At 25.4% G+C, this 16,863-nt stretch overlaps 1 protein-coding gene across 1 annotated transcript; it reads left to right on the top strand.

Moving 5' to 3' along the window:
• Window positions 1-205: 205 nt before the first annotated feature.
• Window positions 206-10,262, top strand: Phum_PHUM366140 (ras GTP exchange factor, son of sevenless, putative; the record flags this gene model as incomplete). The annotated part of the gene is made up of 20 exons (XM_002428107.1): window positions 206-310; window positions 1,811-2,074; window positions 2,172-2,255; window positions 2,341-2,421; window positions 4,837-5,049; window positions 5,149-5,289; window positions 5,493-5,949; window positions 6,028-6,231; window positions 6,318-6,592; window positions 6,685-6,953; window positions 7,028-7,292; window positions 7,376-7,531; window positions 7,624-7,806; window positions 7,885-8,002; window positions 8,098-8,267; window positions 8,355-8,471; window positions 8,561-8,798; window positions 8,888-9,117; window positions 9,197-9,356; window positions 9,469-10,262. 20 exons carry the CDS (start codon window positions 206-208, stop codon window positions 10,260-10,262), a joined length of 4,524 nt encoding a protein of 1,507 aa, XP_002428152.1.
• Between the last annotated feature and the right edge of the window lie 6,601 nt (window positions 10,263-16,863).

The following is a 16,863-nucleotide window of genomic DNA, read 5'->3' on the forward strand; positions in this document are numbered from 1 at the left end:
CCAGAGTTTTAGTTAAAGTATTATGTGACAAGTATGTTTTCAAATGTGTACGTGTAAAATCACGTGAGACAGGGGTTTTTGTTTTTTATTTGTTTTTAATATTAATAATTTTATTCTCAAGCCCGTATTTCGTCATTTCACGAAGAAAATGGCGGATTTTTCTTCTACTTAGTAGAAGAGAAGCGTATAGCTTTGTTATAGTATCATGTTTTCATCACCAAGTTCTGCCATAGAATCCCAGAATTATGATTTTGAAAAAGCAGAAAATGCTGCAAAGTGGAAAGGTGTTTTTGTTAACTCTTTACGAAAAGTAAGTAATGCAAATATAATGATTAAATTATCTCATATCATTACACGTTTGAAAATATTACTTTTAATAAGTTACAACTAAATATATATATTTATTTCATAATTCCTTATTTCCATCCAATTTTATTTCCGTCTTTTGTTTTTTAATCTTTTTTTTTTTATTTCGGAATTTATTTTAGTAAATTCAAAAATACTTGACTATTATTTCCTTAGTTTATCAATAGTAATTTAATTTTGATGTTTGTTTTTAAACAATTGAATACAGTAAGAAATGAATGATTTAAATCTTTTTAATTCTTATTCTTTTCAGAATGCAATTGTTTTCTGTTTTTAAATCATTTCTGAAAAATATTTTTAATTTTTTACTATTCAGGAAAAAGTTTTTTCTACTAACATGTAAACATTACATAGATAATTAAGTTAATAATTCATTTTTACTTTAATAGAAATTTTGTCGTTAATGCCAAAAAAAGAAACAAGTTTTATTTTTTATATATTTTTTTTTATTTATTTTTTATTATAATTAATTAATGTTTATTTGGCACATTTTAAAATGATTGATTTTTTTATTTTTAAAATAACTAGTAATTATTTCTCCTCAAAAATGATTTGTAAATTTATTTGTCATCATTTTTTTTTTTTTATTACCAAGCCTTATAAATTACATTTGTATTATAAAATTTTATCGAATTTAAAAGTAATTCATATTTTTTTTTCGGTTTCCATAAGTAAGTCTTTGTAATTTATGACTAATAGTAGTAACAAATGAAAAAAAATATTTATTTAAATATTTAATTACTTATTTTAATCGGAATGATTAAAGACGAAAATGTATATTAATTTTTATGATAAAAAAAAAAAAAAAAAAAATTCTTATCGATTTCAAAATTGTGATTGACTCCATGTTTTTTATATTTATTTTTTTATAAAATACTTATATTAATGTCTGAGTTAGATGAATTATTATTATTATTTTTATTTATATGCATTACATAAAATTTTATGTCGCATGATTAGGTTTAGTAGTAGTAGTAGTACGTAAATGAAAACTAAAAAAAATATTTAAATATCGTTAAGTTTTTTTTTTCATTTTAATCGAAAAATTTTGTCATTTAAATAATTTTTCAATTGTATGGTAGATTTTTTTTGTGTGTGTGTGTGTGTGTGTGTGCATATCATCATTATGTGTAGTAAATCATAATTTGTTTAAATATTTTAATTGCTTGAAATTATGAAATATGATATTCTAATTGGTTTTAATGCAATTTCTTGGATTAAAACTTGTCAGCCTTGAGATACTCTTTAAAACTAATGATTGAACTTGAAACTTATCAAATCGCCGCTTTTATATATATATATAATATTATCAAATCTTTAAAAAAAAAAAAAAAAAAATTTCACAGGAAGTTACTATTACTGTCAAGTTTTGTTTTTTTTTTTTTTTTTGACAGTGCTCAGAATGTTGTTATTATTATTATTTTTGTTTTTTTTTTAAAATTAGGTCTTGGAACAAGTCCATTCGTCACTGACAGCTCGTGATGATGCATTAGAATATGTAGAATCATTAATACTTCGGCTGTTGGGTATGCTTTGCGCTAGACCTCCTCCTCATACCACCCAAGATGTCGAGGAGAGAGTACGAAGAACGTTTCCCACACCCATTGACAGATGGGCACTCACCGATGCCAAAGAGGCGATAGAAAAAGGGAAAAAAAAATCACCGTTGGTGCTACCCGTCGATAGAGTTCATCATTTATTGCAAAAGGTTATTTACATGCAGACATTTTTGTTTTTTTTTTTTTTTTTTCTGATATTCGATAATGAAGAAAAACGTTTAAACTTTTCTTTATTTATAATTATAGGAAGTCTTGCAATATAAATTGGACTCTCAGGTATCCTTCTACATAGTTGCCGTGCTTGAATATATATCGGCAGATATTTTGAAGGTATAATACTTTTTAATAAACTGCACCATTCAAATTTTTTAAAAATCAAGTTATATAATAATAATAATAATTGTTTTTTTTTTAGCTGGCCGGCAACTATGTTAAAAACATTCGTCATGTAGAAATCACTTGCCAAGACATAAGAGTTGCTATGTGTGCGGACAAGGTAATTTAATTTTTTAAATGAATTTTAACATTTTTTTATACAATCAATTAACACAAACAAACACAAACACACATTCATTGATTGTTTCAAAACAAACAAACAATCATAAAATATAAATTTAAAAACCCTAACTCTATACAACAGACTTTAAAATTAATATTATTATTATTAATCATTGAAAAAAAAAGAAAAAAAAAAAAAAAAAAAAAACTTTTTATTTCTTTTTCTAGTTTTTTTTTTTTTCTTTTTTTTTTCGTTTTTTCGTTTTTTTTTTTTTTTTTTTTTTTTTTAATTTCTTTTAATTAATTATAGTTGAAAAAACAACTAAAACCGAAATCCTTTCCTTTCCCCTCACTCACTCACTCCCCTCATCCCCCCCCCCCAAAAAAAAAAATTAAAATGATTACCATTTATTTTATTACTGATCCAATTATTTTGAATTAAAAAATTGGAATTGAAAACATTTTCGATTTTTTCCTTATCGATAAGAAAAAAAAAGAAAACAATGAAAACTAAACACTCTGTTAACAAAATGATTTCTTTCGATAAATTATTAATTAAATTTATTAATTAATAAAAATAATAAAAAAAAAAAAATTTAAAAAAGGAAAGAATTCTTTAATATCATTATGTCGTTTCCATGCTTGCTTTGTTAAATTGATGGGAAAAAAAAAAATAGGTGGTAGGTAAAAATTAAAAAGATAAACTGATCAATTATTTTATAATAATAATATTTATTATAATGATAAATCTTTGCACGGATTGAAAGTTTAATTTTTCTTTTTTTTTTTTTTTTTTTTATTTTTTTTATTTTTATTAGACCCTTTTTTTTTTTTTTTATTCACAGTGTTTTATCGTCTGTCTCCAACAACTTACTTATTTGATTTTTTTGTCCTTTCTTTCTCTCTCTGTCTCTTTTTTTTCTCTCTCTCTCTCCTTTTTTTTTTTAAAGCCCAAATCCTGAATTTGTTGCTAGGTTTCTCCATTTTTTTTTTTTTAATAAAATAACAAAAATAAATAAAATACGCGGTTCCCCTTTAACGTATTAATTTTTTTTTTTTTTCGTTATTGCTTTTTAAATCATATTATTTTATTATTATTATTATTATTTTTACACGTGTTCAAACTTTAAGAAACTTTTTTTTTTTTGGGGGGGGGGGGGGTATTTCTTAAATTGTTGATAGGCACCAAAAAAAAAAATTTTTTTCAACTAAATATTTACTAATAGAAAAAAAAGGCAAAGTAAAAAAATGTTTTCATCACATAAACGTACTTAAATACCTAAATATGGTTTCGTTTTATATCGTTTTACCTTTATTAGGGCATATCGTTGTTAAAATTACTATATGACTAGTTTTAGTAAAATCAAATGGTTTTCCATAACGTAAAGATATGCAGTCATAATAATAATAATAATGTTTTTTTTCTTTCTTTTTTTTTCTAAGCGTTTGTTCTTTGTAAGTCCTTAAAATTTGTCAAACAAAAAAAAAAGTTCTTGTGATGACACATTTGATTTCCTTAACTATATATATATATCATCGCTGTAGATAAATTGTTTATTGTTATTATTATTATTATTATTATTATTATTATTATTATTATTATTATTACGAATACATTTATTTTAATCGCTACAAACCATTATTATTATTATTTATTATTTATTTATTTATTTATTTATTTTTTTTTTACATTTATTTAATTTTATTTATTGTTTGCTTTAATTTTTTTTTTTTTATTTTTTTTTTATTATTGCACATTTGCCTGCTTTTGATTATTATTATTATTATTATTTATCTATCTATCTTTTATTCGTCGTTCCTTTTTGTCCGTTTCTCAGAGTCACATTATATTTATTATTATTATTATTATTAATCATTCATTTATTGTCAACTTATGGGTTATTTATTTATTTATTTATATTTTTAACGACAGATTTTTTTTTTTTATGTATAAAGTCAAAAGTGTATGCATATTAAATATATATATATATATATATATATATAATATTTATATAATATACATAAAACTTTTGTTTTGATTTTTATTTATTTGTGTGGTGAATGTACTTGTCTCTTTCCTGTTATTTATTATTTAATTTCTGAACTTTTTTTAAATAAAAAAAAAAAAAAAAATGAACGTTTTACAGTTTCAAAAAAAAAAAAAAAAAAAAGGCACCGGTCAAATATTTTACCTTAAATTAACTTCAAGGTTTTAAGGTTATGCGAATATTTGTCCAGTGCCTGATATTGATTACTCATGTTCTTTGTCAAACTATCACTTTGAATGAATTTAAATATCGTTAAGAGTCATTTGTGTTACCCTTACCGATTGATCTCTTTTTTTATTTAATTATTTATAAGTTTCAAGTTACTAAAAAAATAAATATATTTAATAAATGTTTTTTCTCGACAGGTATTGATGGACATGTTTCATCAAGACGAAGGGGGATCATCATCATCAACGGCAACAATTGAAGAATCAGAAGGAATACAACCGAGAACATCTCTCACGTACGAAGAAGTTGTTAAAGATTTGATACACGACGAAAAACAATACCTGAGAGATCTTCATATGATAATAAAAGTTTTTAGAGAAGAAATTGCAAAGTTAACCAACAATCCGAAGGTTTGTCGAAAAGGTTTTTAAAAAAAAAAAAAAAATTTAAAAGGTAAACAAATGAAAAAAATAATTTGAATTTTTTTTTTTTTTTTTGTTATCTAAAAGGATTTAGAAGATATGTTTAGTAATATAATGGATATATACGAGCTGACAATTACATTGTTAGGATCTCTAGAGGATATGGTTGAAATTTCAGAAGAAAAACAACTTCCTGCTGTCGGTAGTTGCTTCGAAGAATTGGCAGAGGTATGGAAATTAAGCTTAATTGATTCATTCTTCAAATCCCTTTCTTTTTTTTTTTTTTTTTTTAAATTGATTTATCACGTTAAACGACCTTTATTCGCAATTAACCTTTTGTGCAACATGCTAAAATTATCATCCATAATCTTTCATAAATAATTGATTCGAAAAAAAAAAAATTTTTTTTTTTTTAAATTTAAATATTTTAGGCGGCCGAGTTTGACGTATACGGTAAATATGCAAGAGACATGATGTCTTCCAAGTCTCGCGAAGCTTTACATCGACTTCTTTCTCGTCCTGAAGTATCCGAAACTCTTCACACGGCGGGACAAGGTTTTTGTGAAGCTGTCAAATATTACCTTCCAAAGCTTCTCTTAGGACCCGTATGGCATTGCTTTTTGTATTTTGACTACATGAAAGTGCTCAATAAGTTGACTCCCATGGTGGAGGATAAAGAAAGTTTGGAACAGGTCGAAGGATTACTTCGACCGCTTCAAATGGAATTAACGTCTTTGATTGGTAACGTCGCTAGGCGAGATACGAATGTTAGAATGCACAGTCGTGTAAGAAGACAAATCGCAATAGAAAAAACGAACGAACTTCAAAGATCCATCGACGGTTGGGAAGGGAAAGATATAGGGCAATGTTGTAATGAATTTATTAGAGGTAAGTTATATTCGATGTTTTTTGAAATTATTTCAATAAAAACTTGTTTTTAAAATTATTATTATTATTATATTACAGAGGATGTTTTGGGAAAGCTTAGTTCGGGAAAAAGGTTAACTGAAAGGAGAGCTTTTCTTTTCGATGGTTTAATGGTTCTTTGTAAGCCAAATTCTAAAAGAACATCAGTTTCCGTCACGACACAGCAAACAACTGCTGAATTCAGATTGAAAGAAAGATTTTTTATTAGAAAAGTGTACATAACCGATAAGGAAGACACAGAGGGTAACTTTTTTTTTTTTTTTTTTGAAAATCATCGACTGAAATTACCCGTCTACACCGAAGCGAACTGAAATATTATTTTGTTTTAGATTTAAAAAATGCATTTGAAATATCTCCAAGAGTTCAACCAAGTGTGATTCTAGTTGCCAAATCTCCCGAAGATAAAAATATTTGGATGGCAGATTTAATAATGCTTAACACTAAAAGCATGCTTGATAGGTTATTAGATAGCATATTGTTGGATGAAGAAAAAAAACATCCATTAAAGTTGCCTCCTCCACATTTGTACAAATTTGCCGAAGCCGATTCTAAAGACAATATTGTCTTGGATGAGACTGAAGGTTCTGGTGTGCCACTTATAAAGGCAAGTAATTAATTTTCCCCCCCCTCCATTTTTAATTTCACTTTTTTTTTTTTCAATTGTCGTAAAATTTTTTTTTTTTTTGTCATTAACAGGGTGCAACTTTGTACAAATTAATTGAAAGACTGACTTATCACATTTATGCTGATCCAATGTTTGTTCGTACGTTCCTTACGACTTACCGTAGTTTCTGTAGTCCGCAAGAACTTTTGGACCTTCTTGTGGAAAGGTTCAACATTCCCGAGCCTCAACTCTTTTACGACGATAATAAGGAAACTTCCGAATCGGACAAAACGATAAAAAATTCACAAAGAGAAGACTGGAAGAGGTTTAGAAAAGAATATTGTCAACCGGTTCAATTTAGGTACGAAAACCGTAGTTTTAATTCAATGATTTAAATTAAATTTTGTGATCCAATTAAAATTGGAAAATTTTTAGAGTTTTAAATGTACTTCGGCACTGGGTCGATCATCACTTTTACGATTTCGAAAGAGACGCTACGCTCCTTGAAAAACTTCATCATTTTCTCGATACCGTTAATGGTAAAAGTATGAGGAAGTGGGTTGATTCGGTTTTGAAGATTGTACAAAGGAAATGCGATTCGAATGAAATACAAAGAGAAATAACTTTTGCATTTGATAGAAGTCCTCCTCCGATCGAATGGCATATCAGGTGTCCCGAAGAAGAATGGAGCATATTAACGGTAAATTGAAATTATCACGAGAAACGAAATCATTGTTTATTATTTTTAATAAGAAATTTAAGAAAAATATGAATTTTACGTAGCTTCATCCCATCGAGATCGCTCGACAACTGACGCTCTTAGAATTCGAACTTTATCGAGCTGTTAAACCTTCGGAATTAGTCGGTTCGGTTTGGACGAAAAAAGACAAAGAAAAAACTTCTCCAAATTTATTAAAAATGATAAAACATACGACTAATGTAAGTTTCTGGGAAAAATATATAAATTATACATTAAAATAATTTTTTTTACATCGTGAAATAATTATTATTATATAAACGTATTTGCTCAGTTTACAAGGTGGCTTGAAAAAAATATAATCGACGCCGAAAATTTAGAAGAACGAATAGCCATAGTTTCTAGAATAATAGAAGTTATGATGGTGCTTCAAGAGTTAAATAATTTTAATGGTGTACTCGCGGTGGTCTCGGCCATGGGATCCGCTGGGGTTTTCCGATTAAAATTTACTTTTCAGGTGAGGTGTCATGAAAAATTTTAAATTGAATTTAATATTATGAACAAGAATGTAAAAAAAAAAAACGATTGATTTCAGGCATTGTCAGCGAGATTAGATAAGGCTTTAGAAGAAGCGAGAGAATTAAATGCTGGACATTTTAAAAAATATCAGCAAAAATTAAGGTCTATTAATCCGCCTTGCGTACCTTTTTTCGGTGAGTATTATAATATTTGAATTTTATTTAATCCTTTTTTTTTATTATTATTATTATTATTATTTAAAAGTGAAAAATTTTTGTCTTCTTCTTAGGCATGTATTTAACAAACATTTTATTTATCGAGGAAGGAAATCCAGATTACTTGCCTAATTCTCCTAAACTGATTAACTTTAGTAAAAGAAGAAAAGTGGCAGAAATCACGGGAGAAATTCAACAATACCAAAATCAGCCATATTGTTTTAGCGTCGAATTAAAAATTAGAGTAAAATTAAATTATTTTAATTTTTTTAAATGTAATCTTTAATGTTTTTGCTTTATGTGAATACATTTTTTTTCTTTTTTCTTACAGCACTTTTTAGAAAATTTATGTCCGTTTGAAAACCAAACAGACGCAGAAATAGGAAATTATCTTTTTAATAAATCATTAGAAATAGAACCTAGAATGTGTAAACAACCTCCTAGATTCGTAAGTTTTTTAATTATTTATTTATTTTAAATTGTTCTAGAACGATGGGTTTAAATATGTAAATTTTGTAATTGAAAAATTTTTTCCAGCCGAGAAAGTGGCCAGAATTAAATTTAAAATCGCCCGGTACGAAACCGAAAAATCTACCCGGGCGAAGTCATCCTCCAATGCCGTTGCCATCTATCGATCGTCATAGATCACCGTCTACCATGCGATTACAAGAGGATCAAGAACCGGAAACGCCTAAAACTCCTCACACTCCGCCTCATAGGCCTACGCCAGATCTTATCGATAATACTGTTTTTATGCCGGTTTTAATAGGAGGCCGTAAGTTTTTTTTTTTTTTTTGATAGTTTTTCTTTTCGATTCTTGCAAATTTTAAGTTTAAATTTATCGGATTTTTAAATATTTTGTAGGATCAGGAAATCAATCCCCTGGAGGCCAAGTATTAGTATCCTCTGCCACTCCTAGTCCCGGTACGAGTCCGTCTCCGGCTCATCCTCCCGCTCTTCCACCACCGCCGCCTCCTCCTGCTAAATCAATCGAACTCGTTCGACTTCCTTCTTCGAAAATAGTTAGATCTGCCGTTGCTCCTCCCCTTCCCCCAAGGCGGAAAAAAGAAAATTCCACGGGAGAATCAATCCCGGTAAGGTTTTAAAGGTTTTTTCTCTTTTGAACGCTGGTTTTTTAATTTAACAAGTGTAATATTTTGGTATGTGTTACAGGATGTTCCTCCGCGTGATCAGTCACCTCCTCCGCTTCCTCCTCGCAGTAATCCGTCCCATTTGCAAAGGCGTAATTCCGCCCTAGATGTTGGCCAAAATGAAGGGCAAACGACCGTGCCAAGGCGTCACATGTCAGTAAACGGACCCTTTCTAAGCACAAGTAATTACTTTTACCTTTTATTCATATTTAAAAAAAAAAAAAACTTTTCATTAGATTAAAGTTTACGAATCATATATATTGAATAATTAAACAATTTTTTCTTTCTTTTTAGTGCCCAGATCCGGTCATAAGGCGTTACCAGTTAATCATCAAATATCAACTATGCCAGCACCGACATTTCACGTCCCAAATCATTCTCAAGATACCCAATCGCACGGTCAAGGCGTGCCGCCATTTTACGGACATTTGTCTTTCGGAAGTCATAATCTTCAAGCAACTCAAACCGCCATATTAGGAACTCACAACTTGTCGCAAAGTTGTAGAAATTCGGGAAATTTTAATTTTAATACAAACAAGCCCGTAACGATCGGAACGGGTATGACGGGTATGACGACGACGACGACTCCTCCAATCACGACCGCTCCTCATCCCCTTCGCCACCACCCTCACGTAAGAAATTTCGAAAACGTATTAGAAAATTTAGAATTGAACAATGCGAGTTCTCCAACGAGAAAAACTAGTCACAATTTTAACTTTAAGTCGAATTCGAGCGATATCGATAAGCAACAACAGAAGACGATTTTAACTGCGTACGGTAAAAATGAAAATTCACCCAAATTGTTACCGGAAAATCTGGGAATACCGTATCCGGGCGAAGAACTTTCAAATCGGTTGACGGCCGTGTCACCTCAAAAATCCACGAAAGAAATAAAATCATCGAGGCTTTCGGGAAATCAAGAAGACATACATTTGAACTGCATACTTTCCACTCCGGAACTTCCTCCGAAAATTCATTTGGGTAAAAAAAGTCCAGTGTATGCCAAGGGAAGCGGAGAAACGTTGTTTCATTTCGATTCGCAAAAAATCCATAGAATGAATAGTTCTTCTCAGGATGGCCACAGTTAATTTCAATTGTCGTTTAAAAAAAAAAAAAAAATTTATAGTTGAAGAAATAAAAACTTAAGGGACCAAAGATGTAAAAAAAAACATATAAATTTATATAAAATCACCCGCATGCGCATTCATATATATATATATATGCATGTATAAACCGGTAAAATGTTTAAGGATGATGATGATGATGATGATGGTTGTTATGAATTATTTAATTGGAAATCCAGAGTTTTATGATTGCTGTCGTCATTGCGCGTTTTTTTTTAAAAATCAAATTTATGTATGTATACCTAACACACATACACAATATTAAGACTTTAAGGGTTCAATTTTGACGACTCGCTAAAAAGCTCGATCGTTATTTAGTTATAAAATTGTTTATAAATATATATATATATGTAAAATGTATATAAGATAGGTATCAGGTTTTTATTGTATATAAAATATGAAATGTCTATAAAGAATATAAAAAAAAAAAAAAGTTTTTTTTTTTTTTTAAATGCATTCCTCTGTTGTACAGTTTTAATCAGTCATAATAGGTGTAAAAAGAACTGAAATAAATCATTAATAAATGTTATTATTATTATTATTATTATTATTATTATTATTATTATTTATATGTATATGTATATATATATATAAAAAATAAATGCGCCGGAAATGTTTATATGCACACATATGAGCGTGTATATACGTATATATATGTATATGCGTGAGTGTTATTGTGTGGGTGTGAGTGTGTGTGTGTGCACGTGAGACACACACGTGGGGTAAATTTTAATTATTATTATGCTTATCACGAAAAAAATATTAAAATTAGATGCGGTTATAATATCAGGGATAATTTTTTTTTTTTTTTTTTTTTTTTCGTCTGTCTTTGTGCCGAATGATGATGATGATGATGATGATGATGAATAAAAATTTTTAGTTTTTTTGTTGATCTCCGAATATGCGAGCGAATGAATGATTGATTGATTGAAAATTAAACAAAAGTTATTACTTTAAAAATTTATATAAATATGTAAATGTTTAGAAATTATGTTTAAAAAAAAATGCCACATTTTTTTCCATTTTCCTCCATTTTTCCTTTCCCTTTTCCTTTCCCTCCCCTTATTCCTACTTTGAAAATTTATTTTAATATATATAAATAATATTATCATCATCGTTTTCATCTATTGATTTATAATAATTTAAAAAAAAAAAAAAAAAACTAAAAACTTTTATTTAAATATTGTTGATGTTTAAAAAAAAAAAAAAAAAAAACAAAAATTATAAAAATAAAAAAGGAAAAGGAAAAACTTTTTAAAAAAGTTATAAAAAATATATATATGTACATATATATATGTTTTTAATGTTGAAAGTAATTAAATAAGTTTATTATTATTATTATTATTATTATTTTTTTTTTTTTAAATAGATTTTTCCTTTTAATTTATTTTTTATACCTCATTTTAAAATTAAAAGGTAAGACATTTTTTTTTGTTGTTTTTTTTTTTAAATAAAATTTAAACTCGTAATTAATTTTGTTTTATTGTAGGAATTATGGAACACGCAGAATAAATAAGAGAAGAAAGAGAAATAACAATAATAATAATAATAATAGTGAGATTTTATTAAAGTGTAATTCATATCAATTTATTAATTAATAATTATGTAATGATTGGAAATTGGAATGTCGTCATTGTGAACGTACGAGGAAACGAAATGATAACCTTATCATTTTTTTATTATTTTCAGGTGAGTTATTTATTTATTATTATTATTATTATATATTATTATTATTATTATTATTATTATTATTATTATTATTATTATTATTAAGTTTTTTTGATATAATAAATTCAAAATGAATTTTTTTAAAATTTTTTAAATGGACAATCAGTTTTTTTTAAAAAAGATTTAGGTTCGATTAATAAAAATTTTCATTAATTTTTTTTTACACACGCCAAAATAATAATAATAATATTTTCATTTATTGAATTTAAATACCCCTCCCCCTCAAAAAATAAATAAATAAAATGAGTGTTTAATAATAATAATAATATTTTAATAATAATTTTTATGAATTCGTTCATTGCCTCCATTTTTTTTTTTTTTTCTAATAATAAACTTTAATTATTTTTAATTATACTATTTTTAAACATTTCGTACGTATTTTTATATATTATTATTATTATTATTATTATTATTATTATTATGTTAGAGTTCAAGGAAAAAATTTCCCGTATGCGGAATGAAAAAAGAAAAAAAAAAGGAAAAAAAACAAATTGTTAACGTTTTTCATTTTTTTTTTTTTTTTTTTAAATAATTTTTTTTCCATAACGCCGCCATTTTTTTTTTTTTTTTTTAATAAACAATAGGTTAAAAGTTGTGAAAATTTTCTAAATTATTATCCGAATACCGATATAAATAAAATAAACAAAACATTTTTTTTTTTAAATACGTACCTGATTCGATACCTTTATTCGGAAAAGTTGAAATAATAAATTATATAGTTTTCCGAGAAAATTTTTATTTTTTTTTATGATTGACGTAAAAATAGAAAAACGTCACAAACGTCTTCAAATATTTAATTATATTATTATTATTATTATTAAAATTATTTATTAAAATTTTTTTTTAAATTTTAAATAACCGTTAAAAAATATTTTAATAAAATTCTTATATTACATAAAAAAATTTTCCGTTTTTTTTTTTATTTTTATTAATTTTCTTTTTTTGATTATCCTTAAGGGATGAAAATAAAAAAGAAAATTTTTTTTTTTTTTTTTAATATAATATTACGGAGAGTATCATATATATATAATATTTTTTAATTTAATAAGAAATTGATTTTAATATTAATAATAATAATAATAAAAAGAAAGTTAGAAAGTTATTGTATGTACATAAAAAAATAAATTTTATTTGTTTATCTTTGTAAAAAAAAAAAAAAAAAAAAAAATGTCAAAGGTTTTTTTTTTTTTTTTTTTTTTAAAGAGGAATGTACGAATGTGACTGATTGATTGATTGATTTTCATTCAATGATTGTCCTTGAGGACTTCCCTCTTTTATTTGGCCCATTTATTTTTTATCTAGGACATTTTTTTTTTTTTTTTTATAAAAGGTAATAAAAAAACACAAAATCTTATTATCATTATTTTACATATTATTTATTTATTTTTAAAAATTATTTACCTGATTAGATGAGAATTAAATGGAAGCCTATCATCAACTTTTACTTTAATCTTTTTCTAACGGTTTTCTCTTAACAAAAACTCATTCATAACTACTTGTTGACGTAGTTTTTATTAAGAATTTTCTTAGTACTGATAGATATTTTCACAATGAGTTAATTATAGTTTTCCACAAAACGAATTATCTCATGTTCGATATATTAATAACATTATAAATGTATTTGTTATGATTTTTTTATAAATTATTTTAATGGTAGTTATTATTTTTGTTTTTTTTTCATTAGGTGTTAAAAAAATCACGCAGAACTCATTCTTTGCCTTAGTGTAATTAGTTGCCTTTTGGCCTTAGTTCCCATCCATCAGGGGCAATAAGTTGCAGGTGATAGGTCAGTTGAGACTTTGTACTTATAAAAAAAAAAAAAACCTAATTTGCTTACTTTCTCACTTTGGTACAAATGTTTATGGGAGGTCTCAAATAGTTGAAAACAATCTTGTTGTATCAGTTAGTGATGCCATCCAAGATGATGCCAGATTGATGAATCAAATCATTGGCAATACCTGAAACACATAATTTATTAAATTTAACTGTATGATATTAGCAGTCACATCTGATTGTGACCCCCAAGAAAATGTCATTTTCCTACTCCTGTTTATGGATTAATATTAATTAATAAAAAGTAAATGTGGTTTCCATATTAAGAAATCTGATGAAATAAATATGTGAGCAATGGTGGTGACCTGTTGATCATCAGGTCTCTGACCTAAAGACAGATATTTTAAGTTGACCATAACGTTAAATTTAAATGACAACGCCATTTATTTATTATATTTAATTATTTTATAATTAATTAAATTTTTTTTTTTATAATCAAAATAAAGGTCAAAAGGAAGAAGGATCCTAACATACATTTTACATTTACATTTGATTATTATTCCTATTTCATAGAGTATATATTACATACCTACAAATTTATTTATTTATTTATTTATTATATGTTAATAAAATTTACAAAACAAACCGGATATTTATTAATAAATAAATGAAAGAAATTTTATTAATTACATTTTATTTCTTTATCGCGATTAAAAAATTCCATTGCAAAGCATTTTTTTTTTTTTTTTAACATGTGTTAGAGTAATACTTAAAAAACGTTACATCATTTTTTTTAACGTAAAATATAAGATTTATATTTTATGTAAATATTTAAGTTATGAACACGTATTTTTTCTTTTTAAATTAAATTTTGTTTATTTTATGTCATTTATGTCAGTCATTTCACTGTAAAAAATTTACGTTAACGAAAATTATTAAAAAAAAAATTCGCGCGAAAACACCTAATTTTAACAGACGAAAAGAAAAAAAGCGAAAAATTATTTTAAAAAAATGATTAGGTATATTTAAATAACATATAATGAATAAGTCATCTTAGATTGAAAAGTACAGTCGTGAAATCATCACGGTTACAACACAAAACTTTTAAACGGAGACCATTTGTTGTTGTCTTATTTGATTGGAAAACTTGGATTGGATTGTACCTCAACGGTATTTATTTATTAATTCATTTTTTTTTTATTATTATTATTATTTAGTTTTTTTTTTTTGTTTATATTCCTTTTGGAAAATTTATTTAATTATACTCACTTGAAAAAATAATTTGTCATTTAAAATTAATATGTTTTACATAAAATTTTTTTTTATACTTGTAACCGCCATTATTTGTTCACGAATAATAATTGCCAAACCTCATCATCAGGATTTTACGAGGTATGTTTTTTTATAAATAAAGTTTTAAATAAATAATAATTTAATTAAATTAATATAATTTAATAATCGTACGTATTCCAGATTAAAAAGAACATCCGATCAAAGATTAGCTGAACTGGAAACATTATTTGCACTTTCTAAAATGAATGGTAAATTAATGACAGTACCTATAGGTTTTGGAAAAATTGATCCTAATAAATTGTGAGTATCAAATATTAAATATTAACCCCTTTCTTTCTTTTTTTTTTCCTCCCCTAAAATAAAATAAAAAAATCTGCGCATTTAAAAAAAATTTTTATCTGGTTATGACACTGTTAGTGGCCTTAATACGTCATAAGTTTTTTTTTTGGTTCTTGATAAAGCTCCAGGAGATAAATAAAAGAAAGAAAAATTTTCTTTAAAAAAAAAAAAAAAACAAGAAAAGTTAAATTTATTTCTTCCATTTTATCATTCATTTGTTTGTTTGTCGTGTAATTAGATAAAAAAATAAATTTTACCTGTGTTGCAATTTCTACTGCTAATTCTAATTCCATAGGTGGGAAATTTTTTTTTTTTTTTGGAAAATTATCTTAGATTTTAAGTATTTTTTTATTTTTTTTATAGAAAAATATAGAAAGTTTAGAAAGTTTTGCATAAAATCATTTACTTATTTTTTATTTTTATATTACACAACAAAAAGAAAAAAGAAGAAAAAAATATTTTAAATGCTCAGCCATTTTGAATTACAAAAAAATGGAATTTTTCATTTTATTTTTTTTTGATTTGAATTAATTACTATTAAAATTTACACATTTATCAAGTTTATGGAAAACTGGAATTCTTGTTTGTTTTCCAAAACCCCCCCCCAAAAAAAAAAAAAAAAAAAAAAAGTTCAAGAAACTTTTTATTAAATTTATTTTAATAAATGTTAAACACCCTAATAGGTATAAAAGGTTAAGGTCGATAAATAAACTAGTTCAATTTAGTAATTTTTTTTTTAGTTTATTAGTAACCGTAGTAGTAGTAGTAGTAGATTTATTATCTTTTTACATAATTAAAAATATGCCCCCCTAACAAAAAGATTAATAAAAAAAAAAAAAAAAAAAAAAAAAAAAGTTTATATCAAAAACTAATCCCACTATTTAATTTCAACATGAAAAAATCATCATTATCATTTTTAAAATTATTATTAATTAATTACTATTTTGATTACAGGGGAAGAAGACGACGATCGATTGTTCTTTTAAATGATTTTACAACAAATAATTTTCCAAAAGAAAATAAATTAAATAATAATATAAAACGTTGACATTAATAAATTACACATAGTTTTGTTGAGGAAAAAAAAAAAATTTAACAAAACTTTTGTACCTAATTATGGTTGTTTAAACAAACAAACAAACAAACAAAAAAAAAAAAATTTAAAACATTAGTTTTTCTTTTTTTCGAATGGAAAATTTTAAAAAAATTATTATAATCGATATCGACAGAGTGTTAACAAATTATTTCTAATTTAATTTAATTTAATTTTTTTTTTATGCGATGAAAATTTTCCAATAACATCATTTTTTTTTTCTATTTCTATTTAAACCGTATCAGTATTTTTTTATTATTATTATTAATTTATTTATTAATTTATATTTTTAGTTTTTAATTAAGTTATTAATGTTGTAACTATATGACGTTATTTTAA

The sequence above is a fragment of the Pediculus humanus genome, genomic scaffold, assembly GCF_000006295.1.
Source record: "Pediculus humanus corporis 1103172107790 genomic scaffold, whole genome shotgun sequence".
Taxonomy (NCBI): domain Eukaryota; kingdom Metazoa; phylum Arthropoda; class Insecta; order Psocodea; family Pediculidae; genus Pediculus; species Pediculus humanus.